At 34.0% G+C, this 27,580-nt stretch overlaps 3 protein-coding genes across 3 annotated transcripts; all 3 read left to right on the forward strand.

Annotated features, from left to right (window-relative positions):
* Positions 1-5,830: 5,830 nt before the first annotated feature.
* On the forward strand, positions 5,831-13,287 carry LOC139526138 (monocarboxylate transporter 13-like). Its single transcript, XM_071321279.1, has 6 exons — positions 5,831-6,178; positions 7,126-7,269; positions 8,546-8,785; positions 10,211-10,585; positions 11,654-11,779; positions 12,982-13,287. The coding sequence occupies exons 1-6, from the start codon at positions 5,983-5,985 to the stop codon at positions 13,230-13,232; spliced, it is 1,332 nt and encodes a 443-aa protein (XP_071177380.1). The 5' UTR covers positions 5,831-5,982; the 3' UTR covers positions 13,233-13,287.
* Positions 13,288-22,668: 9,381 nt separating this feature from the next.
* On the forward strand, positions 22,669-24,188 carry LOC139526485 (uncharacterized). Its single transcript, XM_071321637.1, has 2 exons — positions 22,669-24,093; positions 24,177-24,188. The coding sequence occupies exons 1-2, from the start codon at positions 22,669-22,671 to the stop codon at positions 24,186-24,188; spliced, it is 1,437 nt and encodes a 478-aa protein (XP_071177738.1).
* On the forward strand, positions 24,104-26,381 carry LOC139527903 (uncharacterized). The gene is made up of 2 exons (XM_071323576.1): positions 24,104-26,017; positions 26,308-26,381. Exon 1 carries the CDS (start codon positions 24,223-24,225, stop codon positions 25,612-25,614), a length of 1,392 nt encoding a protein of 463 aa, XP_071179677.1. The 5' UTR covers positions 24,104-24,222; the 3' UTR covers positions 25,615-26,017; positions 26,308-26,381.
* Positions 26,382-27,580: the final 1,199 nt, after the last annotated feature.

Raw genomic sequence — 27,580 nt, forward strand, 5'->3', positions numbered from 1 at the left:
GAGTAAATGCATTTAAGACCTTTGTCCAAGATTATGACACATAATCCGTGTAAAACACTAATATGCCTAAATTTACGACAAAGTCTAGAATAATTAAATACATGCAAAACCTAAATATATTAAAACAATTGAATAACTAAAATGTTGTTCAAAAACTATTTCATTGCACTGTCCAAATTGTCCGGTCATAGTATACCGCCATCTTGGATTGTACAATCACAGTACAATATCGGTCTAGTTATTTGCCTAAATCTAAGCTAAGTTTGGTTTAAATGTTTATAGGCTGAAATAAGTAGATTGATAAGTTTTGTGATTTTTTTTTATAAAAATAGGGGGATGTGGTATGGTTGTCAATGAGAAAGGTATCCACCAGAGTTCAACAAATGACGAAGACATTTTATGCAACTATAGGTCATCGTATTTCATTGCATTATTTTAGTCATACTCTTGCATTACCCGTTATATATCTTCCTTTAGTCAAACATATATGACTTTTAATGTGTCCACATCAATGAAGCCCTTGTGTTATCAAAACATCTCACCGATATAATAGGACAAAATGAATGACTATAATGTTCATGATGAAGACATATTAAACTTGTTTTAAGTATATTTAAATAGAATTTGGTTGTCATGATGATATTTCTGTTTAATTTGAAAACATATTTTATGCATCAATATCAAATATTTAAAGTGACAATTCAGTCAAAATGGTAGTATGAAGAAATTGCAAAAAAAAAATACATTTGCGGTTACCATAGCAACCAAATCAAAATAAATAGTTTCATGTTAATTGATGGAATATTATTTTACAATAAATGCACAGCATACATACCCTCTTTACTGATCTTTACTCCGTTACCATGGCAACCACATTTTAAACCGGGGTATATACCATCATCAGTACATGTTACCATGATACACATAATATGTAAATATCAACATGATTCTAAAATGGGCCAGAAATTACCTTTAATGCCCCTACTCCTTTGGAGACAGATTTGCAATTCAATAGTTAGACTGTTTTTTTTTCTATTTTAAGAAAACTTGTTAATTAATCGAATGGTTAGACTGTTTTTTTTTCTATTTGAAGAACACTGGTTAATTAATCGTATAATACAAAATATTTTAACACATATTTTTTTTTTTTTTTTTTTTTTTAAATATTTTTTTTTAAATGAGCCATTTAAGGGGAGATAACTCTTTTAGTACAAAATTTAAACTGGGCTAATAGGGATTTTTTTTTAATTTTTACTTGTAGCAAGAAAACAACTTCAATGACACCATGTTTTCTTTTCATTTTCTAAAAACATATTATGAAACCTTTCTTCTCACAATTTATTTCAAAATTCTATCTCATAGAATTTTTTTTATGCACAATAACGTTTTTTTCATGAACAAACTAACCAAATTTTGGTAATTTTCAAGGCCTCATAGCTTGAAAAATAGCACGGTGACCCATACTTTTTATTAATTTTTTGAAAAGAGCATAGTAAAATCTTCATTTTGGCAAATTATAAAAAAAAATCTGTCTCAAAAAATATATACTTGTGATCTACCTTAATACAGCTTGCTTGTTGTTATATTACACAATTTATGAAAAAATTACAGGCAGACGGTTGTCGTGTTTAATTGTACTCTGTTTGAAGAATAATAGACCATTTAATTTACTTACCGAGAAAATCTTCGTTCCTTCATTAAAATGTAAACATTCGTCTGAAATTTCCCACATTGCAACTCGTTGATATAAGACAATATCGCTCTTTGATATAAGAAAAGTTTTTATCGAATAGCTTCTTCCAAAAACTGGGTCTTGTATCAGAGGCCGTCCTGAATGAAGGTCGAAGAAAACGGGAAAGTGACTGCAAATTGGAGAGGGATGAAATTTGTCCTTGGAACATGCCATATATCGACCCCTCAAAGAGTAATTAGAATGGTAAATAACGTACAAAGAGCATTAAATACTCTCTACACGAAGCATCTGTTTAACGTTCCAATTCTGACCGAATTTCTGCATTTAAACTTTTATTTGAAAGGTTGCCACGTGACCAACGAGAAAAAATAAGGCGCAATGCATAATGAGAGCTAATTACTGCAAATGAACCTGGGTCAATATAATTACTCAATGTACTTCATAAATATTACGCGAAAATCCAGCGTGTACGAACATAATTAATATTAAATAATGAATGGAGTATTGTGCTTGTTGTGGGGAGCAGTTTCTTAAAAGGAAGAACAAAAGGGTTATGAAAGAACAAGTATAAATTAAGAAATAATTCATGGAAGCCATAGATTTGTTGGAAATTTACACATGGCCTGGGCCGTGATATTCGAATTTTATCCTGAGCGTTAGCGAGGGATAAAATTAACGAATATCACGGCCCAGGCCATGTGTAAAATTACAACAAATCTATGGCTTCCATGAATTATTTCGATTCTAATAGGACAAATACAATCATTAAAAAACTGAAGCGATGATGGGTATACCGTGTGTGTGGCTGTTCTATTTTACCCACTGTTCGATAAATGTAAAACAAATTTAATAAACCTGCATGAATGATTAAATTTTCTTAACTAACCGCTAGAAAAAAAATGTGATTCCTTTTGTTACTTCTCAGTAAACCTAACATTTGCAATTTTAAATTTACATTTTTTATAGTAAGCTACCGTCAAATTCACTGTTGACATGTTGTAACCAAGGAGCCGCCATGTTGACTTGCTGAAATCAGTAAATGTGCGAATAATGCAATAGAACAGAAAACAAGCAACACCTACCTCAATAATTTATTTTAATGCAATTGTATCCGAGTTTAGTAAACGCAATAGAAAAACCTTCAGCTTTGACGTTTTCATACGTATGACGTCATGTTTTGAAATGACGTTAATGCGCCATAATCATTACTGGAATTTCGCGGAATTTTATTTTTTTTGTTATTGTCCATTTTTCCTATCTCTAATGTGTAAATTCTTTTTGTTATGCGTCAGAATCAGAATAAATGTTCTGTAGGGTTTTATTCAATTGTAATTGTTAACACAGCGAAATCCACAACCGTTTACACATAGGTTACGATACATGTGGATTTACGTGGGAGGCATATTTAAACAGCCATTTGTGTACATCTTGGAGTCTGCGCTAAGTATAGATATATCGAGAATTTTATCACGGTGTTGCTTACAAAGCGAAAGAAGCACGTCATATTAGAATGTTAAGCAAAATTATACCTTGGTGAAATTTGATCCGGTGGAAAAAATGTCACAGCAGTTGTTATTTTTTTACCCGAAGGAAAATATTTCCCTATGATATTTTTTCCTTTGCCATGAAATTTTATCCGGGAAGTCAAACTATTGAAAAATTATTAAAAAAAAACTTAATCTTACAAATACTATGAAATAATAAGTGTATTCGAATTTAAGCTAAATTGTTAAAAAAAATATGTTAAAATGGTAAATAATTTCAGATTATCATTGAAAATAACATCCTGAAATATTCAAGTAAATGTCATTCTATTAAAAAGGAGAATGAAGCATATAAAAGAAAACCAGAAGTAATTTCAAAGATCATTATTGTGAAATAATATCATGAATAATTCAATATATATAAAATAAGGTAAGTTACATCCCAGCTCCTTTGTTCTAACAGGGGTGATCTGAGCCGGATCACCCCTACCAGATCACCCCAGTTTGAGTTTCTTTGTTATGCATGCTTTCCTTTGTTCTGTAACATTTTGCCGGGAATGTAAAATACACTATAAAACTTATAATTAATTATACGGAAAAGACTATCTATCAAAATTCACGTAGAAAAAATCCAGTGTATATGCTGGGATTCGAACTCAAGACCTTTAGCATATCAAGCCACGACACATACGACTACACCAGGATGACTGGATACGAAATGATAAGAATCTGACATACTTGAAGGAAGCAAGATCTTTATATAAGTGGGGCGAGTTGTCAGACCTTTATTCAGTGGGGTTTTAACCTTTTTCGTTAATTAGTGAGTTTTCAGACTGATTGTTCAATTTGATTTTACACTGTTTCAAAGTGGGGCAGGGCAAGTCGATAACAAGAGTGGGACGATATTTTTATAAAGTGGCGATATAGTGTGGACGATTGGCAAGTGGGGCGAGTTGACATTGTTTGATATCTACTCATCGTGTTTTTGGGTCAAAAAGGGTATACATCATATAGTACAGCTGAGTAGTATTAACCTGTGAAATATTATCTGTCTTATTAAATCATGTTTTAAGTCATCTGTTTATATTAATGAATATAATAAATATGATTCAGGAAAAAGTATCACTCTGAAATAGTTTCGGGAATATAGTATTAATATCTTTAAAATAAAAAATACTCATAATTACCTCCCTTTGATTGGAAAATTATGCAAATGTTCTACCTTTTTGAAACATTTATCATTATAATCAGGTATATATTGATTGCGAGTATCTTACATAGTAGTTTATGGGACTCTATTTCACAAGGTTCTGTGAAATATGCAACGAATACTATATACTGGTACATACTATCCGCATAACACAGATACATTTTCACTCCTCTGGAAAAAATCGACCTGTGAAATAACATGTCTGGAAAATAAATACTGGGACAAATTATCCCCAGGATAAAATATCACGGTCGGTTGTTATATAAAATTATATAAAAACATTGTAATATAATTTTGGTGTATTTATACATACCGCCATTGTGTTCATCGTGCTATCATGTCAAGGGTAATTTGGAATAAAAAAAATTGTATTGTTTACGTTAGTCTTCGACCGTCATTTGAACCCTGGCCAAAAATTGCTGTCCGGGGTGTACAATTTCGCAGAATCGTTTGTACAGTGGTCAATTGAAATTCGAGACTTGTGTAAAAAGAGAGCCTTACTCTTTAGACGTTAAGAATCGTTGCATCATCTCGTTGAGGGGTCTGTAAGTGGATTATTGCAAGGCAAAATGTATGTTCCTATCTACTATACCATTAATTTCCAGTGGAAACCAAAACTTTCCCGCTCTTCGTCTGAGACTGCCTCTATTAGGGACTTACATTGTATTTGTTGTTACTTTGAATTCATTCTGAACATGCATGAAATATTTGCCAATGGACGTTACGCAACAAGTAAGCGAATGTGTTAAAGGTAGTTTGATTTACGAATTAAAGTTAAACATGCAGCTCCTAAGGGACGACATTAAAAATTCATTGTAGGATAAAAAAAACTTAATTCATATATTTTTTTTTCACTGACCCCCCCCCCCCCCCCTACCCCCTCTTAATTTAAATTGGGGCAAATTGATTGACCAAGAAGGATATATATAAAATCGATGTCAATTGAACAAAACTTGCAGCAGTTTTGACCCCCATCCCCAAACTATTTGAATTAAGTTTTTTATCTTTCAATGATTGTTTTGATGTCGTCCCTAATGTAACATAATCTATCACGCGCCAATTAAATGCTTAACATGTGGTGGTATTAATCTTTGATATACGCTTTCCATTTACAAAATAAATGCATCGGGATTAAAATTCCTATTGTAGCTAAAGTTGTTCCGCTCTTATTTACTTGTTCAAAACTATACTGACTCTTCTATTACATAATCAGATCAGTATCCTTACACTTGGTTTAATACTTTAAAATCATCTGACTAAACGAACTAGTATGACCCATTTTTAGACATTATATTCAATGCCAAATAATCAAACATTTATTTAAAACACTTATATACATGTACGCATGACACTGGTATTTATAATATAAAAAACAAAAAATACCATGCAAATTTAAAACAAAAAGGCTTTGAACTGGTTATTTTAACTCCTGTCGGTGTACGATATACCTGTTTTTAGTATTAAACCGTAATGGAATAATATTTAACATTCAATTTCATTTAAATGTAGATTGAAACGGACAGTTATATTTAAGTTTGAGTTTTTATGTGTAATACATGTAATAAGTGTTCACACTTGTTTTTTATATCGTCTGGATGTCATCGAAGAAGGAACCCGGGGGTGGCTGGGGATGGATTATCACACTCGCGTGTTTTATTGAACATATTTTATATATTGGATCTATAAACACATTGGGAATTTACCATGTTTATATTATGGATGAATTTAACGAAGACATTACGGCTGTTACATTAATTGGTGCATTGTATATTTCAGTATCAATTTCGGGTGGTGAGTTATTTATAGTGGCTGTTTCTAAAAGCAAGGTTTAGTAAGTGATAATTAATAAAATAATCAACACTATTCATTCTTACTTTTATGAAATTCAATATAAAAATCAATACATGGTATTCACAGTGTTGTATTGTCTTTTATTTTTGAATATAAGGAAACATATATTGCTATGATTGATTGATTGATTGTTGGTTGCTTAACGTCCAGTGGCAAATATTTCATGCATATACAGGACGAGAACAAGTTCACAATAAATACAATAGGTAGGTCTTGTCATAATAGAGGCCAACAGGGATTATGGTCGGGGAAATTTCGACTGCCACTAGAAAATGAGGGTATATTGGATAGGGACAGAAATTTTGCCTTGCAACAGGCCACCCACGGGCCCTCAAAGAGTTGTTGCAAGGGTTCTTAACGTGCAAAGGACGCCCCACTTCGGCAAGCGTTTTACTGCCAGTCGGGAGAAGACCAAGTGACCGTATTTCTATTCCCCATTCACCCTTGGGGGTATACATTGCTATGTACTAGTATCGAAAATACAAATTCCCATGTGCAAAAATGTATGTTATGTATAGTATGACAAAATTTAATAAACGTAACAAGCTAAAAAAAAACATCATTTTAATTCAATCCCTTGGCGTAGCTGTGTATACCAATCCTAAACTTAAATTAAAACAGGCGAGAACTTTTAATTAAAATCTAACTATCAATTATTGTTTAAATGGTTTAAAGTTTTCAATTTGTTACAATAGGTAGAAATTATAAGCGACTGTGTATAAAAAGGGTGTATGTCAGGAAGGCAGTTTAAGAAAAAATTATCCCTTAATTAGTTTATATATAATTCGATATTGAATATTGTAAACGTTTTAGGATAGAAACTGTATCAGCATGCATATATTCATCAATTATTTATTAATAATTACTCGACACTTTTATCATTGCAGCAATCTTTGCAGTTCTTTTAAATGAAAAGTTTGGTGAAAGATTGGTTATAATGTCCGGAGGATTTTTAGTGTTCATCGGCTACGCCTCCTCATTCTTTGTGACGGCGTTTCCTGTGTTATATTTGACAATGGCGATTATACCAGGTACAAAATTTAATCTGTACTACTGTACTTATATCATTTAAGAATTAAATACTAAAAAGAACAGTAGTTTTAAATTTTAAGGATAGTTAGTAATCATACGTGTTTCAATTTGAGTTATGTATTTTTGTACCTAACCATGCTTATAATAGAATGTTTAATTTTGTATGTGATAATTTTGCCTCAATACTTTCAAATCAATGTCAAACACAGGCTTATTTCTTAACAAAGACTAGCTTCTAAATAAGTAGCATTGTTAATGTAAAAGTTTACATATTGGTATTTGTATAATATTTAAAACTATTTAAAAATTGTATAGAAAAATGTCTGTTGAACAGAATTATATCGATATATATTTTTGAAACATGATCTATAAACATTTAACAAAAACTATTTCCCAATACATATATAGTTTAAAACGATCAATAAAGATTAAACGTAGTGGCGGATCCAACCATGTTCATAGGTGAGAGCTGACTGCCTTAGAGGGTCATGCTTAAGCGAATTCAGTGAATTTGTAAATAAACCAATGAGTTTTTCCACCAAAAGAAATGGTGTGAGCACCACCCTAAATCCAACCATTGAGATGAGCAGACTCAACCATGTATTGTATCTTAGATGTGACTTATAATGGGCATTAGGTACTTGTGGAGATTTGTCTCATTGACAATTATACCACATCTTCTGTTTTATATATTAGTAATTGTAAATTCAAATATTATTGTGTGCATTTATTATAATAATTGCAATTTTATCCTTTTTTGCGATATTGAGAAAAATCTTTTAAAAATTCATATAATTTTTTTCTAAATGCGAGTTTAAAGTATTGCGATTATGATCCTGTCGCTTTTTTCGCAATAATTTCTGAATTTACAGTATACTGTGTATAACGGTGTCATTCAAGGAGGTAAACCTAGGTTACGGGAAATAACTCTTAAAATCATCAGTACGTTTGTGTCAGCCATTTTCATAAATATGTTCTAAGCATCTTGGATACATAGATTATTTCCAATCTGTTTCAGGTAAATGCTTAAAATTCATTGCCAAACTTCACTTTTACAAACGCATAACTATTTTAAAAAGTTATCTCCCTAAGTCAAGGTCTACCCCCTTAAAAAACAGATATCGCAAACTTCGGCAAAACGCCGTACGTTATTTTTTTTTTCTTTCTCTCACCTATATGTGTACTATAAAAGAGGCTAATCAATTGCATGTCTTGCTTTCTTTTTGTAAACAAAGTGTACACATAAACACTAAGAAACTATTTTTTTTATTTCAGGTATTGGAATGTCATTTTCTTATTGCAGTTTATTAGTAGCGGTAGACAAATATTTCACTGAGCGCAAATTTATCGCAATGTCTTTAGCAATACTAGGTGGATCTTTTGGCATGGTAATCATGCCTATTTTAGTTGAATCTCTTTTACAAAAATACGGTTTTCATGGTGCTATACTGGTTCATGCAGGGATATCGCTAAATGTGATTGTCTGCGGGGCAGTTGTGTTTCCACTTCCGACAGGTAAGCTTACTGTTTAATTCAAGAGCACCAAAGTACAGCTACTCCTGGATTTATATAGACCCATCGTTACATTTTGTGGTTATTTTTATGCCCCAGTTATGGGCATAATAAATATGTTTTCTGGTTTGTGGGTCCGTCCATTCGTCCGTCTGTCCATCTTCGGGTTAAAGTTTTGGTTAACGATTTTGGTCGAGGTAGATTTTAAGGAAGTTGAAGTCCAATCGACTTGAAACTTAGTACACATGATCCCTATGATATGATATTTCCAATTTTTATGCCACATTACAGATTTTCCCACATTTTCACGGTCCACTGAACACTGAAAATGATAGTACAGATGGGGACATATTCTTGTTTTAACTCTTTCTTTTTATTCTTTTGGTCAATGCGTTTTCTGTCTTTCTTCCGACATCAATGTTACTTTCAAATCCGTTTTTTTGCTTGTATTGTCATTTTGTTAAAATATTTGTTTCGTTAAAAAATTCCGAAAATTTTACGGATCTAGTGTCAAATCAATGACGTTGTCCGTCAACTGATGAAGGTAAGTTCTGATTTCAGCCGATATTTAAAATTTAGAATGGAAATGGGGAATGTGTGAAAGAGACAAAACCCCGACCATACAAGCAGAAAGCAGCACCAGGACACCAAAGGGTTTTAACGTAGCGACATTCGATTGTCAGACGTTATGCCTTTTATCGGATATTACATGTATAAGTTTCAAATAAAGCAAATGCTACTGCTTTATTAGATTATTGCAAGTCATAAAATTGATAATCATTGTTTGTTCGGTTCGATTGATTTATAAGTGCCCAGTGGCAAATTTATTATACTTATTCAGGACGAGAATAAATGTAACAAGACATGCATTAGGTACGTTACATGTACTCAAAGTGAGTCTACCAGAATGAAAAGCGACAAATTTAAACAATAACTTTACAAATCGAAGAGTTTGTTGTGGAAAAGGACACTAAATTAAATAAATTCGCTCGAATATAGGACATAACTAAACTATTTTACTAAACTATCCTTTACAATCATTTCTTATACAGGGAATGTGAATTGCAAGAATAGGAAGATATTTATGGTATACATGTAATTGCCAAAATGAGAAAACTGTAAAACTTTCAACCAGGAACAAGACCCATATATTATACCTCATAGTTAGCCACGTAATCACTATATAAAAAGCCCCGATATGACAAATGTAAAAACAGTGTAAACGAGAAAACTATTGGCCTGATTTATGTATAAAAAATCAACGAACAAAATATAAATATGATACAGAGCAACAAACAACTACCACTGAACTACAAGACTCGAGATAGGAACATATAGAATATGATAGGGCTATACATGTCACCGTCGAAATTGTCATTAAATAAATGTTAATATAATTTCTACCAATCTCCTATTTTCTATTTTCAGAGATTGTTCCCATCAATTGTAAAACTAATAAAAAAGTAGACATGAAGTTTTGCAAAGAACCAAAATTTATTGTTTACCTCATCACAAACTTTCTTTTTATTCCTGCACAATATATACCTGCTACTCAGCTACCGGAAACGGCGGTCTCTATCGGAATCGGTATGGACGAGATCTCATTGGTAGTGGCGATGCTTGGTGTCGGAAGTGGATTTGGACGCTTATTCTTTGGTTTTATATCTCATTGCTTTTTTAACCATGTGGTAAAATTCTGGATTGTATTCTTGGCAGGAATGGGATTGATGCTGTTAATGGTACCGTATTCGACAAAAATAGAGCAATTTCTAGTTTTTGCAGTTTTATACGGATTCTTTGACGGTATGAATTGCACAGTAAATTTAATAATATAAGTTCGGATATTAAAGGCTAACATCTATTTTCAGGTCGACATTTATAACAATAGACAACTTTCGAGTTCGATGCATTTCCGTCAAAAACTTGTTTTAGTGAACATCACTCGTATTAGGTACGTCGTGACTTCCGTTTCAATGTTAAGCGAGTGGTTGAAAAAAAAAAAACTATAAAGCTATATTGCACGAATTATATTCGGCAAATAAAATTCTCATAATTGACAATTTGCACCTCTGTCATTAGGGAATTGTTAATAAGTACCTACTGAACAAAGTTTATTTCTAGTTTATTCTGCACAATGACGATCACTAAGATGCTTGATGAACGTTTATATGGCAGGGATACAGGCGAGTCCCTCTATCTGGTAAATGACGTCACAAAGGCGCGTATAATTGACGATTTATTTCCGGTGACGGATGAACTCGAAAGTAGACTATTACTTGAGATACAGTCATAGAAAAGTAATATATACAGATCAGAACCATGGCCATTTGAGGAAATCTATAAAACTAATTGGCGATTTATATTCTTTCTGGAAACTACTTATTAGTATACAAATGTACACAGTGACATATTTTATAACTAAAAAAACACTTCATTTCATGTTTATTGGTCGACGAACGTGGCAATTTACCCTTGAACCCTTATCATTACTCCTTTCTTTGAAATTACTTAACCAACTCTACACAAACCTGGGGGGATTACCCTGCATGTAAGTTCTTTAATAAAAGTTCCAAAAAATAATAAATAAAAAAGAATGAAAACAGGGACGGTGTCATGAGACAATAATCAGGCCAAAGAGCAGCACGAGGCCAGTAATGCGTCTTCAACGTTGCACGAAAATCCCGCATCTGCAGGCGGGTTTCAAGTGCCTAATAAAAATAATGTACACCCGTAATTCTCAACTAAGAACCAAACACTCAAGACTGACAAAAGCTAGATGTTCATGACTAGGAATGGATATGCGCAAACCAGTAAATTGACAAAGTTTCACATTTTCAAATATATAAAATGATGTAAAATTATATTTTATAGGAGGAAACAACGTAGGATGGAATCTTTCATTGAAGAACCTTCTAGAGCCTCAGTATTACGGTAGAGCTATGAGTTTGGCCTTACTCGTAGAGGGAATTGGGTGTGCAATAGGAAATCCATTAACAGGTAATGTGTAAGAGATCTATGAGTTTGGCCATACTCGTAAAGGGCATTGGATGTGCAATAGGAAATCCATTAACAGGTAATGTGTAAGAGAGCTATAAGTTTGGCCTTACTCGTAGAGGACATTGGGTGTGCAATAGGAAATCCATTAACAGGTAATGTGTAAAATGAGAATAAATATACAAAAGGGATGGTAAATTTCATAAGTGGAAAACGAACTGACAATGGCTAAATAATGAAACAAACAACCGTCTTTAAAACATAACATGGAAAATAAAACACCAAGAAACACGGACCCTATCAAAATGCGGAGAATCCTGCTCTAGCTATAATATTTCCCCTCTAACATATATTTTTCAGTTACAGACGAGTAAAACGTTCCTGCTTATAGTTGAAATGTTGTAAATAAAGATCATGAGAACATAATGTGTGTTTACAAATGACGAAAATCAAAATGCAATGTGGTGTGGAATTATACTAATAATTGTCTTGATAGATAGCGAATTAAAGAAATATCTATTTAGCAGACCATGCAAATATTAAAATATTATATGTTCGATATCCGTACGAGGTTCCACCAAACAATAGTTACACCGTATATCGAAATGCAGGATTTCTAATTTGGTTGGTGGGCATTGTATGTTTTGCATATTTTGACTTTGGTTTTCCTCATATTTAAACAAATTTGCCTGGGAGTCACCATTACCAGTGAATATGCCTCAAATTTACCTCTTTGGTATTTGCCATTTCGGATATTCCTTGTTTACCCTTGCGAGTTTCTTCCCGTCAAAATAATTCGGAATCTTGCTCACCTAATCTCGAAACACTCAGATATACCATTTATGGAGGGGTATTTACAAAAAAATACCAGTCTTTTGATCGACTAGCGGCTCGAGACATTTAAGTCTATCGACTGGTATTTTACTCTTAATAACATATCATATATGTTCGGTACACGAGTGGAAGTAACAAAAATATTACTGGTTCATGTCTGCATGTATAAATTTATACGTGTCCAAAATTGTGAATGGCACAATCGTTAATTTTGCGATCTTTTTGTGAATAACCATAAGTAAAGAATTTATATTTTACTAAGCTTGATTCATGTCATAACAAAAGTAGCAAATGTATGACTATGTGTTTCGTCAATAGAATTGTCAATTTTAACACCCTTATCATTTCATCAAAATTTCTTTTGTTTTCAGCTTTCCTGAGAGAAACAACAGGATCAGGCGGTATACCATATTTTATTGGATGTGCTATACTGTGTGTCAGTGCTGTTATTTTAATTCCATTTTCAAATGTGAAGCAAACTTTTCAAGAACAAGAAATTATAATCTTTGACGAAACAGGTTCCGAATTAGAAAAATTCAAAATCCATGAGGATTGTTATGAGAAATATATTAAAATAAACGAATCTACATGTATATGCAAAAAGGAAATAATTGAGAACTAAAAGATTTTTCGTGTTGTGTTTCCTATGCAATTATAGTACATGTATATTTGGCTATAACCGATTTGATTCAGTTTGTTTCCCTTTGGTCCTGTAGACTGGTTCTATCTGTTTAAGTAATTGAAAAAAATGAACTTAACATGCAAAGCATATATATAAAAAGTAAATTAAAGTCATACAAGGCGTTTGAACGAAATTTTAACAAAAAACAACTTACATTAATTTAGATAACAAAAGTTTTTCGTTTAAAAACAGATCATATTTGAAAAACTGCATTCCACCTGGATATATTTGATAATTCCGCTTTCATAATTCATAGAAAAGCAACTAAAACAATAGATGTCTAATTACGGGGTCAACTACAAGAGACGGATTTATGGAGGTGTCAGCTGGCCCGGTCCCACCCTTTTTTTTTGGGGGGGGGGGGATAAATGCTTATATTGGAAATCACTGAAGCATGACTGGAGCGGGCCCCTTCTTAGGCAGTTAATGGGTACCCACTTATGAAAATTTCTAGATCCGCCACTGACTACGGAACTTGAATCAGACTAGTATCTCTATGATTAGTTAAAAAATAAGTTCTGAAAGGTGGACGGCGACCCAACCCCGTGGATTACCAGGAGAAAACGTTCCCACAATTAAATAATAGTAAATATTTTTTTAAATAAAAAAAAAGTATATTTAACCCCCGGAAACTCCCCTCCCAACCTGCCCTTCAATTTCCAAACACGTAAGAGCTATTGTACTGACAATAATACATTTAAAAGGTGATTGTCGATCTACTAATGTATGGGTCATTTTCAAAAAATGTCGAATTTTGAAATTGAAAAAAATATTAAAAGTTACTTATTCAAACAACCCTCTACATAAACAAATCAAAACAAACAGTACTTTAAGAACACCATATTAAAAGATGCAATCTTAATGATGTCATACAAGAATATGTTGAAACATTTTTTGATCGGTGGTACATTATTTTGTCTATCCTGTTACCATTTTCAAAAGAAATTTTGGGTTATTAAGAAAAGGTTTAGATAAAATGTTAAGCTTGTTTTAAGTAGACAATTAGATGGGTTTCAAGAGAATAAACTTCTATATATATTCATTCTGTAATATGATAGATTATTTGCCAATTTTCCAGGTTGTACTGAAAAATGCCTCTAAAAATTGGTTTTCAAAGGTTGTAAAAATTACCACCAGTAATGCAAGTCTAAGATAGCAATTTATATTGTTCGGCATTTTTTCACCCTTTCAAATAAACCCAACATCAAGTAAATCCCTCATAAGTTAGTTTACTTTTCTCTATATTTCATTGGTAACAGGAACGTACGTTTCTGATATATTACTATATAAAAGTCTATCCTGTTACCTTTTTGTCTATCCTGTTACCGATATCAGTATTGCACCTGCGAATGCTTAATTGGGAAAATTAAGACGTTATAACCTTAAGATGACTTCAAAAAACGAAATATTTCATTCGTTTTGAACCTATATGTTAAGATAAAAAAATTAACGACGTTTTTGTCTACAATTGTCTATCCTGTTACTGTAACCATAGTAACCATAGTAACAGGATAGACATAACAGGATAGACAAATTTCTTCGTTTTTGATTGCTGTTGTGAAATAACTACTCCCTTTGGTGAAGTGATTATGTTTTTCTATTGTGAATTTGGTTTCCAACACGTTATTGCACTTTTTACAAGTATACTGTTGGTGTATTTTATCAAAATTGGTGGTAACAGCATAGACATGAAAAAAAGTACGCTATATTTTTTTCACTAAATGTCTTGAAATTTCTTTTCTCTACACTGTCGTTCAAGAAACGAGGCGTTTTAAATGTAAAGATTACTTTGTACTTTTGAGATCAACACTGACTGATTCAATATTCATAGGGAGAATAATTTAACGGCTGATTTAAGTAGCGGTAACAGGAAAGACATGAACCTCCTGTACGCAGATTCGATTTAGTTTGTAGATAATATGTTACATACAATGATATAGAAGCTACGATTTTTCGTTAAAGTAATATTTAACGTTCTTAAAAAGTCCCTTTTGCAGATATCAAGCCGATCAGAAAATCGCAAAAAAATCATTTGAAATGTGATTTTCTGACACTGTACGCAGACAAATACCCCCAAAATGGGTCTTAAATGCAGTTTAATCTTATCAAAATAGATGTAAGGTGTGTTTATTATTAATGTTCTGAATCACAAATCTGACAAGCTTTCATTTAAACCATTACAACTGAAATTTCCATTAGAAATAAAAAAGTTAGCATGGGTGTACTGAAAATTCGACATTTTTTGAAAACGACCCGTATAAGAACCATTATACTGCCATCAATACATTCTTGTGTTGCCCTACCGACCTACCAATACATGTATTTTTGGTAATTGTCTAAATCATAGCGTAAACGTAATGCATTTTCTAAAATGCCTTTCATTTGTGCAGACATTTTCTTAAATGCCTGAATCGTACATACATCTAAGAAAATGCCTAAATTAAAAAAAACAATGCATGTAACAAATGTATACTACGTCTAGTAAACTGTCTTGAATACATTCTTATGTTTCTGTTTTCTAGATTTAGGTGCGTACGTTCTTTTTTAAACTTTAAGGCCTAACTATGCTTTTTTCGAACTTTCTTGGTTCCGTATACGATGCAGGAAATGGTTACCCTTCCGGAGCACCTGGTTTCACTCCCGGTTTTTAGTGGAGTTCGTGTTGTTTCTTAATTATTATTTATAACTGTTGAATGTAAATGTCCTTTGGTTTTGTGAGTCCTTTCTACTCATTGGTTTTGATTTTTATTGTCTTTTGCACGTATATTATTTCCCCATTTGTTTACGTTGGTACAAATTTGTAATACTGAAACTATTTGTCCCTATATCCTACTTCGGAGTCCAGTTAGATACATATTTAATGAAATCAAATAACAATAATTCATTAACCATGCAGATAACTTAAACAATAAGCATGATAAGTATATCAAATACTTTGAATTCGGGCTTTATTTACATTTCAAATATTTGATCATTTAATATGTGTTTGACTTTATAATTGAAATTTGACCTCACGCCTACCACGCCCATTAAAATTACTAAAATTCTTAGTATCTTACCATTTTATTAACAATTTGATTATTTACAAAAAAAAAGAAGACTAAAGTATTACATAACACTACTTAAAATAAAACAAGTCGTTGGATTTCGATCTCAAACGAACTATCTTACTGAGAGTTACCTTGTAATGCCCTTTTTGTGCAAACATATATCATGCTAATGACACGCGACTTCAACCGCGTGTACATGCACTTTCAATTGTTTATCTTTGCTACGTTTACAAAAAATGCTGATTCTAATGTTTAATGCTTATATGATAACCTTGATATAAACTAAAATATGCAGTAACTACGAATAATGACTTAACAGCAATCCAATAGTGCGTCGGGAAGGTTATCCAACATACATGTACTTTAACGAACCAATTAAAATCTATAATGTACTAAATGTGTTTTTCAAAATCGAATGATTAACATGATTAAGTCTTAAGTGTTAATTCTCGCTAGGGAGAAGAGCCACAACAGAAGGTCAATTGACCACAACAAAACAGTGAATATGGAATACTTTAAATGAATTACAAACTGTTTTGGTTAATTATTTTGATGAATACAAAAGTGTCCAGTAGCAAATATTGCATGCATACATGTATTCAGAGTATTGTTAAATATCTTTACTCTTGAGTTATATTTCACCTACGCACTAATTTGATGTGTGCACCTGCTGCTTACAGCTCACATTCGAAAAGAAATGGACCCCTATCGACATTGACATAACATTTAGAGTCTTCATGATGATATGTGGATGTTTAGAGTCCGACTATCCTGTCTGGATATCGCGGACTGTAGCAACCTATTTTATAGACTGAAGTCTGTCTGTCTTTTGGCCTTCATTTTACTCCGACTGCGTTGGTGTTGCTGGTACGGAGTATCTGGCCGTGCTGCTTGTATGGCTGATTGTATTGCCTCTTTGGAGTTGTAGGGACTGGTGACAATATCCCTATTGACTACAACCCCAACTGGTTCCCCTTTGTACTTAGTTGGTGTTAGTACGTGTCCAACTACGCTGTCTCTTGCCTCTGTTTGTGTGATGGTGGTTTGTTGGACTTTGTCAGCAGGTATCACGGCTGTTTTTGTACTGTTACCAGTGTTGATTTTTTATTGTTTAACAGAAATTCTATCGATTTTTCATAAGTTTTCCCGGACTATTTTTTATTGCTAGATTTTTGTACTTTGAAGTTCGTTACTGTCCCCCTTACTTTTTTGTTTCCTAAATTGAAAGCATGAACGTGGTCACAGCAAGGCCGTAACTACCCTTGAGGCATTGCCTCACTAAAATTTCGACACTGATTACATTAACCTAGTAACGATAATCATCATGGATCTCTAGTTAAAAACAGGCTCTTGCAGAAAAAGGAAAAGCTAGTTTTTTGTGAACAGAGTCTGAGTCTTGCATATAACTTCGTTAGAACAATCCAAAAACGATAAGTAGACTGACAAATCAAGTACAGGTCTTCGGAAGGGGGCAGTCCTGTCTGCGTATTCATTTCTCCGTTTTCACCAACTTTTGAGAAATCAAGTACTGGGCATCGCAAGGGGGTAGTCCTGTCTGCGTATTCATTTCATGGATTAGTTTTTATCCATGTTTCTTTAACCTTAAAAATTTAAAGAATATATCCCATATTCCAATTTGATATTATTGAGAAATGGTAGAACCTTTAACACAGGATTTTGTCTTTACTTATTCGGGACTATGGAATTTCGTTTCTTTATATTCGGGTTTTCGGAATCGGACACCCCAACCACTAAATTTATAGATTCTGGAACTAAAATACCACCAACTATTTCCAGAAATAATTTTAAATTACGGACCTACATGTAAACGTCAAAATCTCCATTCCAATTCCCCTGTACCCATATCATATATACTTACTCTATAGATAGAATCATATACATGTATCTTATCTCATTCTATCCCTAGTTTGTCTACTCTATGTCAGCATTAAAGCGAGTTTAATATTTTGTAACTGCGACTGTATGATGGTGCTTACAGGAAAGCTTAATTCCCTTTTGCAAACGAAACTGTTGCTACCGAATTGCTAATGGAGTAGGAATTGGAAGAAGACATTGATCATTGTGTTGATGATAATGTGCTACCTTTCGAAACACAGACTGCCCTGAAACGACTGAAAACTTGGAAAAGAGCATGCATGAGTGGCGAGAGATTGTGCAGTCTTGCCATGCTCCATGTTAATCGCGATAAGGATATCAGCAGACCAAATTATGAATCTGAAACGATTTGGCTGAACCGGCCATAGAAAAATTTGGCAAACTCTACTAACTCGATGTTTATTCTATGTTCTGGCAGCAGACTCAAATCAGTGAAATTTGGATGATTATCTTGCATATAAATTTAAATAAAGTTGTTAAAAATTTGGTGTTAGCAAAAGTCTTTAAATATAAAAAAATATATATAAAAAGTGTCCAAATTCAAAACATTATCAAAGTCTCTAAAAATACCTAGAATGCAGGATTTTGCACCATTCATTTCATACCCTCCAAAAAAAAAATTCGCCTCGCTTCGCCTCCCTTCGCTCGGCTCAATTATTTTGCCTCACTAAAATAAGATGCCTAGTTACGGCCTTGCACAGGCATTTAAAAGTATCGTAAACTACGCCAACTCACAATGTAAGTTTATAATTCATAGTTTTTAATGATTGTATGATGAAAGTTAATATGTTTCCACATCAAGATAAATTTTGTATATGTGTATATCAGCCAAAAGTGAAATATGATGATTGTTAATTTTGTCACTGTTTTTACAAAAGTATGGAAAGCCATTTGGTGCTATAATTTTTGAATGATTTGATTGAAAATTCATTTTGATACATAGATTTGAACTGTTAGTTTTATGATTTTTGTAGTCATGAGTATGATGAGTTAGCTAAGGTTTTGTTTTTGTTTTTTGTAGCTTTTTACCAACATCACAGCACACATATGTAGAACTTGTTATTTCATGGTTTTCGAAATAAAGGATATACATTACTGTGGCTTATGGTTATACTAGTATGCACTGAGGCAGAATAGTAAAAAGATTGCAAAGACACAGTTCGATACAGAATAACATGCAGTAGTTCCTACAAACAATTTTATGAAATGGCTCAATCACAACCACTTCCGCCTGAAACAACAGTAACACATGAACATAAAATGACAGAGAAAGGTAAAGAACTTTATCATTCACATAAGATAGAATACCTTAAGCAAATTGACGGTTCGTGGGAAACTATAGAAAATTTACTCGAAGAATTATCAGAGTGCTCGAAGGAGCTGAAACCTCTACGCAAACTAGAGAAAAACATTTTGAAGTCTCGTGAAAAATACTGTGAAAACTCAAATCAATATATTGAGTTTTTGACACGCAAGAATAATGAAGACAGTAATGACGCATTACCCACCTTTAAGACTGAGTTTAAAAAGTGCAATGAAATCATTGACAATACATTACAACAAATTAAGACATTGAAATTAACCGCAGCTGAAACTATGTCAGTAGTTCCTGTAGAGTCTGTCCGTTCAAACAATAGTGGTAAAAGCGGCTCAATTTCGAGTTCAGCTATGGCTAGGAAGCGTGTAAATGCTGAAGTTCAACGAACAAAGTTACAATATGCGGAACAACAAACAAAATTAATTAAGCAAAAAGCAAGATTAAGTGAATTAGAAACACAGTCTAAAGCTTTAAAGGACCGTGAAAAAGCTGAAGTTGATGCAGATCTAGCACTGCTTAAACAACAGACAGAAGCCGCTGTCGCAGAGGTCGAGGTCAAAGTTTTAGAAGAAGCCGAGAGCGATAGAAGATCCTTGTCGTTACAAGAAGACAAAGAGTATTTACAAAAAGTGAAAATGACACTAACAGAAAAGTAATACTATGTAAATGAACAATTTAATGAAGTGGAACAACTCAAATCTCAAGACAAGAATAATAATGTTCCGCAAGATATTCCGAACAATCAAGACAAATTTAGTTCACATACTCCGGCACCTCGGAACCAGTTAAACATAATTCCTACGTCAAGGAATTTGCCAAAATTTCAAGTCGACGATTTGGATCGATCGATAGTTGAAGATATTAAACCAGAAATTCGGCAAAAACAAACATTTAATCCTTATGCAGCTGATTTTGAATTAACTCAACCACCACTGCCACCAAATCATGATCAGTCTGTAGTGTCTGACTTGACAAAGTTTTTGTTGAAGAAAGATTTATTACTTTCTAGATTTCAGAATTTCGATGACTGTCCCGAAACTTATGCTTCATGGAAAGCTACCTTTAAAAGTATTACTGAAGAACTCTCAGTTACGGCTTTCGAAGAAATGGACTTATTAGTTAAATGGCTCGGCCGTGAATCTTCAAAGTTTTCGCAAAATATTCGTGCGTCAAATGTGAACAATCCAAATGCTGGTCTTCGTCGTATATGGGAGCGTCTTGACGAACGCTATGGTAGACCTGAGATGGTAGAAGCTGCAATTAAAACAAAACTACAGAAGTTTCCAAAGTTAACAAACAAGGATCATAGTCGACTTTATGAGCTATTAGATATTCTCACACAAATAGAATCTTCGAAAGAGAATGAGACATTTTCAAATTTTTGTCATATTTCGACTCTTCTTCTGGTGTTTTACCAATTGTGGACAAATTACCATATAATATACAAGAGAAGTGGACAACACGTGCATCGCAATACAAACTGAGGAACAACGTACCATTTCCACCTTTTTCGTACTTGGTGCAATTTATCAGAGAGGTTAGTGCTGTCAAAAATGATCCCGCGTTTATTTATAGTAATACTGAAACGTCGTATTCTAGGAAAAATGAAACACGGAAAGTTAACCATGGTGCAACGTCAGTGTTTAACCGAAAAACGGATGTTAATATTAAACAGAAGGAAGAGAAAGAGACAGTACGTTGTCCTATTCATAAAGCCAATCATCATTTGAATACTTGTCGAGCCTTTAAAGCAATGACTTATGAAGAACGCAGAAAGTATCTGAAGGACAATAATATTTGTTTCAAATGCTGCCATTCGACAACTCATATGTCACGAAATTGCACTGTAACTGTAAAATGCGATCATTGTGGAAGTAATTATCATATAACCGCTATGCATGTAACTGCAAAATCTAGTTGTCCTGACGGCGGAGAGAAATCATCTGATACAACGCAAAATGCTAATGATCAAACAGTGTCATCCAAGTGCACGTTTTTATGTGGATTTAGTGGTAAATCATGTGGAAAAACCGTTCAGGTCCGTGTGTACCCGAAGAACTTCCCAGATAAAGCCGTTAATGTGTACGCTATACTGGATGACCAAAGTAACAGAACTCTTGCTAAGACTGAGCTGTTCGATCAATTAGGTATAAATACATCGGCCATTCAGTATACTATGTCGTCTTGTGCTGGACGCACTATCATGAATGGTAGATGTGCAGAAAGTCTGATAGTTGAGTCATTGTCTGGTAATGGAGAACTTGAAATACATTCAGTAATAGAGTGCAGTGCAATCCCAGACGAAAAATCAGAAATTCCGACTCCGGATATTGCTAAATCCTATCCCCATTTACGGGAGATAGCTCATCAAATGTTAGATTTGAATCCAAATATAGACATTCAACTTTTGATTGGAAGAGATGTCCCAGAAGCGCACCACGTGTTTAGACAGTTGACAGGACCGAAGGGCACGCCATTTGCCCAGGAGCTCTTTTTCGGTTGGGTAATTATAGGCGATGTTTGCTTAGGCAAAGTACACAAACCAAATTTTGTCAATGTCAATAAGACTAATGTAATGAACAATGGTAGAGGAACTATATTTGAACCTTGTATTAACACTTTGTATGTAAAGGAAAACACTGAATTGGCTCATATCAGAGATAATGTTCATTCACAAAGATGTAACAATGACCCATTGTTTATTAAAACCAAAGATGACGACAAGATTGGCACATCAGTCCAAGACCGCTTGTTCCTTAATCTCATGGATTCTGAATTTAAGAAAGATTCAAATGGGCACTGGACTGCACCCCTCCCTTTTAGACCAAATAAACAACGATTGCCGAACAATAGGAGTCAAGCATGGAAAAGGGCTCAAATACTCGATAAATCTTTCCAACAAAATTTTACAAAAAAGACTTATTTTGTAGAATTTATGCAAAAAGTATTAGTTAGCGGAGCAGCGGAGGTAGCTCCCATAATCACAGATGAGGAGTGTTAACGTTGGTATCTCCCCCTTTTTGGCGTTTACCACCAGAACAAGCCTAACCAGATAAGAGGCGTATTTGATTCCTCAGCATCTTTCGAAGGAGTATCTCTCAATAGCGTTATGATGTCAGGACCAGATCTCACTAACAACCTACTTGGTATTTTGTTGCGTTTTCGCAGTGACCAGTTTGCGGCCACTGCTGATATAGAACAAATGTTTTATCAATTCTACGTGAGAGAAGAAGATAGAAACTTTTTGAGGTTCTTTTGGTACAAGGACAATAACCCAGATAATCCGCTTATAGAACATCGGATGTGTGTCAATGTTTTTGGCAATAGCGCTTCTCCTGCAGTGGCAACGTATGGATTACGTAAGACAGTTGAAAACTCTAATGAAACGTTCGGCTCAGATGTTAAGACTTTCGTTAACAGGGATTTTTACGTAGACGATGGGCTCATTTCCTTGCCTGAAAGTGAACAAGTAATTGATCTTATAACAAGAACGCAGATGGCGCTAAAAACAGAAGGTAACATTAGGTTACACAAGATTACATCAAATAGTAGCGACGTAATGAAGGCTTTCCCTACCGATGATATTGGAAAGGATCTCAAGAATTTAAACTTGTGTGAAGACTATTTTCCGGTACAACACAGCCTTGGCCTCGCTTGGGACTTAAACACTGATAGCTTTATATTTACCCCATTACAAGATGATAAACCCTGCACCCGTAGAGGTATTCTTTCGTCATTGAATAGTATTTTTGATCCGATTGGATTCTTGTCACCACTCACAATTAGCGGAAAGATTTTGTTGCGAGATGCATCCCCACCGGGTACTGATTGGGATGAATGTTTATCACAAAGTTTTCAAGAGAAATGGAATGAATGGAGGATCTCTGTTTTGTCACTTCGAGAACTTAGTATACCGCGTATGTATATACCTATGTCAATCAGTGTTATGGACAACTTAGAAGTACATGTATTTTCAGACGCTTCAGAGAAGGCAGTTGCGGCTTCGGCATATTTAAGAGCTATCGACACATATGGGACCAGTACCGTAGGATTTATTATGGGAAAATCGAAACTAGCACCTCTTAGCGGAAACACGATACCAAGATTAGAGTTATGTGGGGCTGTCTTGGCAACCGAAATTGGAAAAATAATATCTGAAAATTTAGATGTTCCGTTGGACTCTATCAAGTATTATTCTGATAGCAAAATTGTGTTAGGATATATCACTAATCAGACCCGACGTTTTCACACCTACGTGTCAAACAGAATTGAACGCATTCTGAGTGTATCGTCGTCAAATCAGTGGCAGTTTGTCCCAACACATTTAAACCCATCAGATTGCGGTACACGTTCCTCAATATCTGTTGATATGGAAAACAATCCATGGCTTCTTGGGCCGAAGTGGATGAAGAACTCTGACGAGGAAGCTCAATGTGATGTCAAAATATTATATCCGTTAGTTAGTCCAGATAATGATAAAGAGATTAGAAAAGAGATAAGTGCATCGAAAACGTCAATAGATGCGCTTGCGCCAATAGTAGGGCGTTTTAAAAAATTCTCTAGTTGGAGACGGCTTGTGAAAGCTATATCATTTTTGCAACATGTGGCTCAGTCATTCAGTTTAAAGGATAAGTCGTGCCAAGGTTGGCATTTTTGTCAAAATGTCATGTCAGTTGATACTTACCAAAAAGCGGAATTATTTATCTTGAAGGAATGTCAGAAGGAAGTATATTCGCAAGAGATAGAATGTTTGGCTAGAGGCACAAACATTTCAAAACAATCATCTTTAATCTCTCTTTCGCCATTTTTGGATTCACAAGGTTTGATTCGTGTAGGAGGACGTTTGGAAAAGGCAAAGTCTTGGCTTCCGACAGGAGAAATTAACCCAATTATCATTCCGAAAAATAGTTACATTAGTAAGCTTCTTATAGACCGCTATCACAATTCAGTGAAACATCAGGGTAGACATTTAACTGAAGGTGCGTTAAGGAGTGCAGGATACTGGCTAATTGGAGCTAAACGATTAATTTCTTCATTTATACAAAAGTGTGTAATATGCAGGAAACTTCGAGGAAAGTTCCATGAACAAAAAATGGCGGACTTGCCTTCTGATAGACTAACACCAGGGCCTCCGTTCACATTTGTAGGTTTGGATACCTTCGGACCTTGGCAAGTATTAACTCGTAAGACACGTGGAGGTTCAACAAATAGTAAAAGGTGGGCTATTTTATTTACATGTATGACTACGAGAGCAGTTCATATAGAAGTGATAGAATCATTAAGCAGTTCCTGTTTTATAAATTCACTTCGTAGGTTCCAGTCATTACGCGGACAAGCCAAAGTGTATCGATCTGACCGTGGGACAAATTTCATAGGTGCCACAGATGATTCAAATATTGAAGCTATAAATGTTGAAGATTTGACAGTTAAAAACTTTCTATGTGAATCTGGTTCAGTATGGAAATTTAACCCTCCCCACTCTTCCCACATGGGAGGAGTGTGGGAAAGGATGATAGGTGTCACACGAAGAATATTAGACGCTGTTATCTTAACTTCTAGTAGTAAAAGTTTGACTCATGAAAGTTTAACAACATTCTTAGCTGAAGTGACCGCTATTATTAACGCAAGACCCATTGCACAGATATCATCAGATCCGGAAATGCCTTTGATTCTAAGTCCATCAATGCTCTTAACTGGAAAACAAGACTACTTACCTGTGATAACGGACACATACAATCTCAAGGATATGTATCGTGCACAATGGAAACATGTGCAAATTCTATCAGATATATTCTGGAAGCATTGGAGGTCAGATTATTTACAATGTTTGCAACAGAGACGTAAATGGCACGTTGACAAAGACGATATCAAAGTTGGTAATGTAATTCTTATGAGAGACAAATCTATTTACCGAGGAGAGTGGCCACTAGGCATTGTGGAGGAAGTTTTCAAAAGCGATGATGGAAAAGTACGCAAGGCTCGCCTCCGCATTTACAAGGAAGGAAAAGCTGTTACATATACTAGACCGATTAGTGAGATGGTTTTATTGGTAGACTGATTGTGAATATTGACAATATTGAACAATTTATAAAAGGTTTAAGTGTTGTTTGTATTTTTAGTGTGTTTTTTATGCTGAAGGAATGTTCTTCGATAGCATTGATTTTTCGTAATAGTCAAAATTGTGACTTATTTTTACATTTGGTATATTTGCATAAATTTGTTGTAAAATATTATCATGGGAATGATAATAGACGGGGAGTGTACTGTTACCAGTGTTGATTTTTTATTGTTTAACAGAAATTCTATCGATTTTTCATAAGTTTTCCCGGACTATTTTTTATTGCTAGATTTTTGTACTTTGAAGTTCGTTACTGTCCCCCTTACTTTTTTGTTTCCTAAATTGAAAGCATGAACGTGGTCACAGGCATTTAAAAGTATCGTAAACTACGCCAACTCACAATGTAAGTTTATAATTCATAGTTTTTAATGATTGTATGATGAAAGTTAATATGTTTCCACATCAACTGACAAGATAAATTTTGTATATGTGTATATCAGCCAAAAGTGAAATATGATGATTGTTAATTTTGTCACTGTTTTTACAAAAGTATGGAAAGCCATTTGGTGCTATAATTTTTGAATGATTTGATTGAAAATTCATTTTGATACATAGATTTGAACTGTTAGTTTTATGATTTTTGTAGTCATGAGTATGATGAGTTAGCTAAGGTTTTGTTTTTGTTTTTTGTAGCTTTTTACCAACATCACAGCACACATATGTAGAACTTGTTATTTCATGGTTTTCGAAATAAATGATATACATTACTGTGGCTTATGGTTATACTAGTATGCACTGAGGCAGAATAGTTTTTGTTGCCATCCACTGGTCAAAACGCTTTGCGTCTCTTCTGTTGGATGGTGGCTTACTTTTCAGGGCCGGCTTGGATTTACTAGAGGATGCCTCTGGCTCCTTAGCCTTTGTCTTGGTCCACGTCAACTGTACTGACACCTGGTCATGATGATTTGTCCAAAAAGTGAGTAGTGTTAATTAAGCAGTGATCAGTACGAGTACTTCAATGAAAAAGTTTTCATTGAATAATTACATATTAATTGTTTGTTGTATAATCACCAACCCCTCTAATTGTATGGGTGTATATCTTTTTGGCTTGGATGGGATCGAATCTACACATTTTGATTTGATTGTTGATTGATCCATTCAAGCATATAAAGAAAGGGATCAACTAATAGTTTTGAGTAATGTGTAAACCGTATGGATGGTGTTTTTTATCTGCCACTGGACAAGGTAAACAAAAAAACGCTTTATTTTTCAACTTCGACTACAATCTTAATTTATTAATGTCGGAAGAATAATTTTAACATAGGCTAATTGATATATCTGTTTACTAAATTGATCTACACGTTTTAAATATATTGACCGACAGCAATCTGATAGTGCATTGGATAGTAAAATCTACTTTTAAACATACCAAAATACAAATTAAAAGTGGAATTTTCATAGACACAAAACCCGACTACCGAGCAGAAAACAGCCAAGACTTCAATTGGGTCGATCCTTTAAGTTAACGCAAAAAAACACCAGGAGGCTTCAATTGGTCTCTAGACAATACTATATGAAATATTTCAGCGAAATGAACGCCACACCAAAGTCCACCTCATGCTTGGATGTTTATTAAACCCAGGAAGAATAATTGAATGATTGGTAATTCATTCGTGCAATAGAGAAAAGAACACCACTATAGTCTACAGTATCGTTTTAGTAAATTAAACATATTAAATTATGAATACTTATGTCCAGCATCAAGTATTTCATATTTAATTGTTGTTGTAGAATTTTACCTAATTGTGTTAACAGGTCATGTATCGCTTGCGATGACTGTGTGCAGCACATGTGCACCAATTAATACTGATATACAACATTCAGAATATTTGAACCGCGACCAGTCTTAGTTCTTACTTTTAAATATTGCTAGATTCTCATATAAGCATTTACTTGTACAAAAGTG

The sequence above is a fragment of the Mytilus edulis genome, chromosome 6 (genome assembly GCF_963676685.1).
Source record: "Mytilus edulis chromosome 6, xbMytEdul2.2, whole genome shotgun sequence".
NCBI lineage: Eukaryota > Metazoa > Mollusca > Bivalvia > Mytilida > Mytilidae > Mytilus > Mytilus edulis.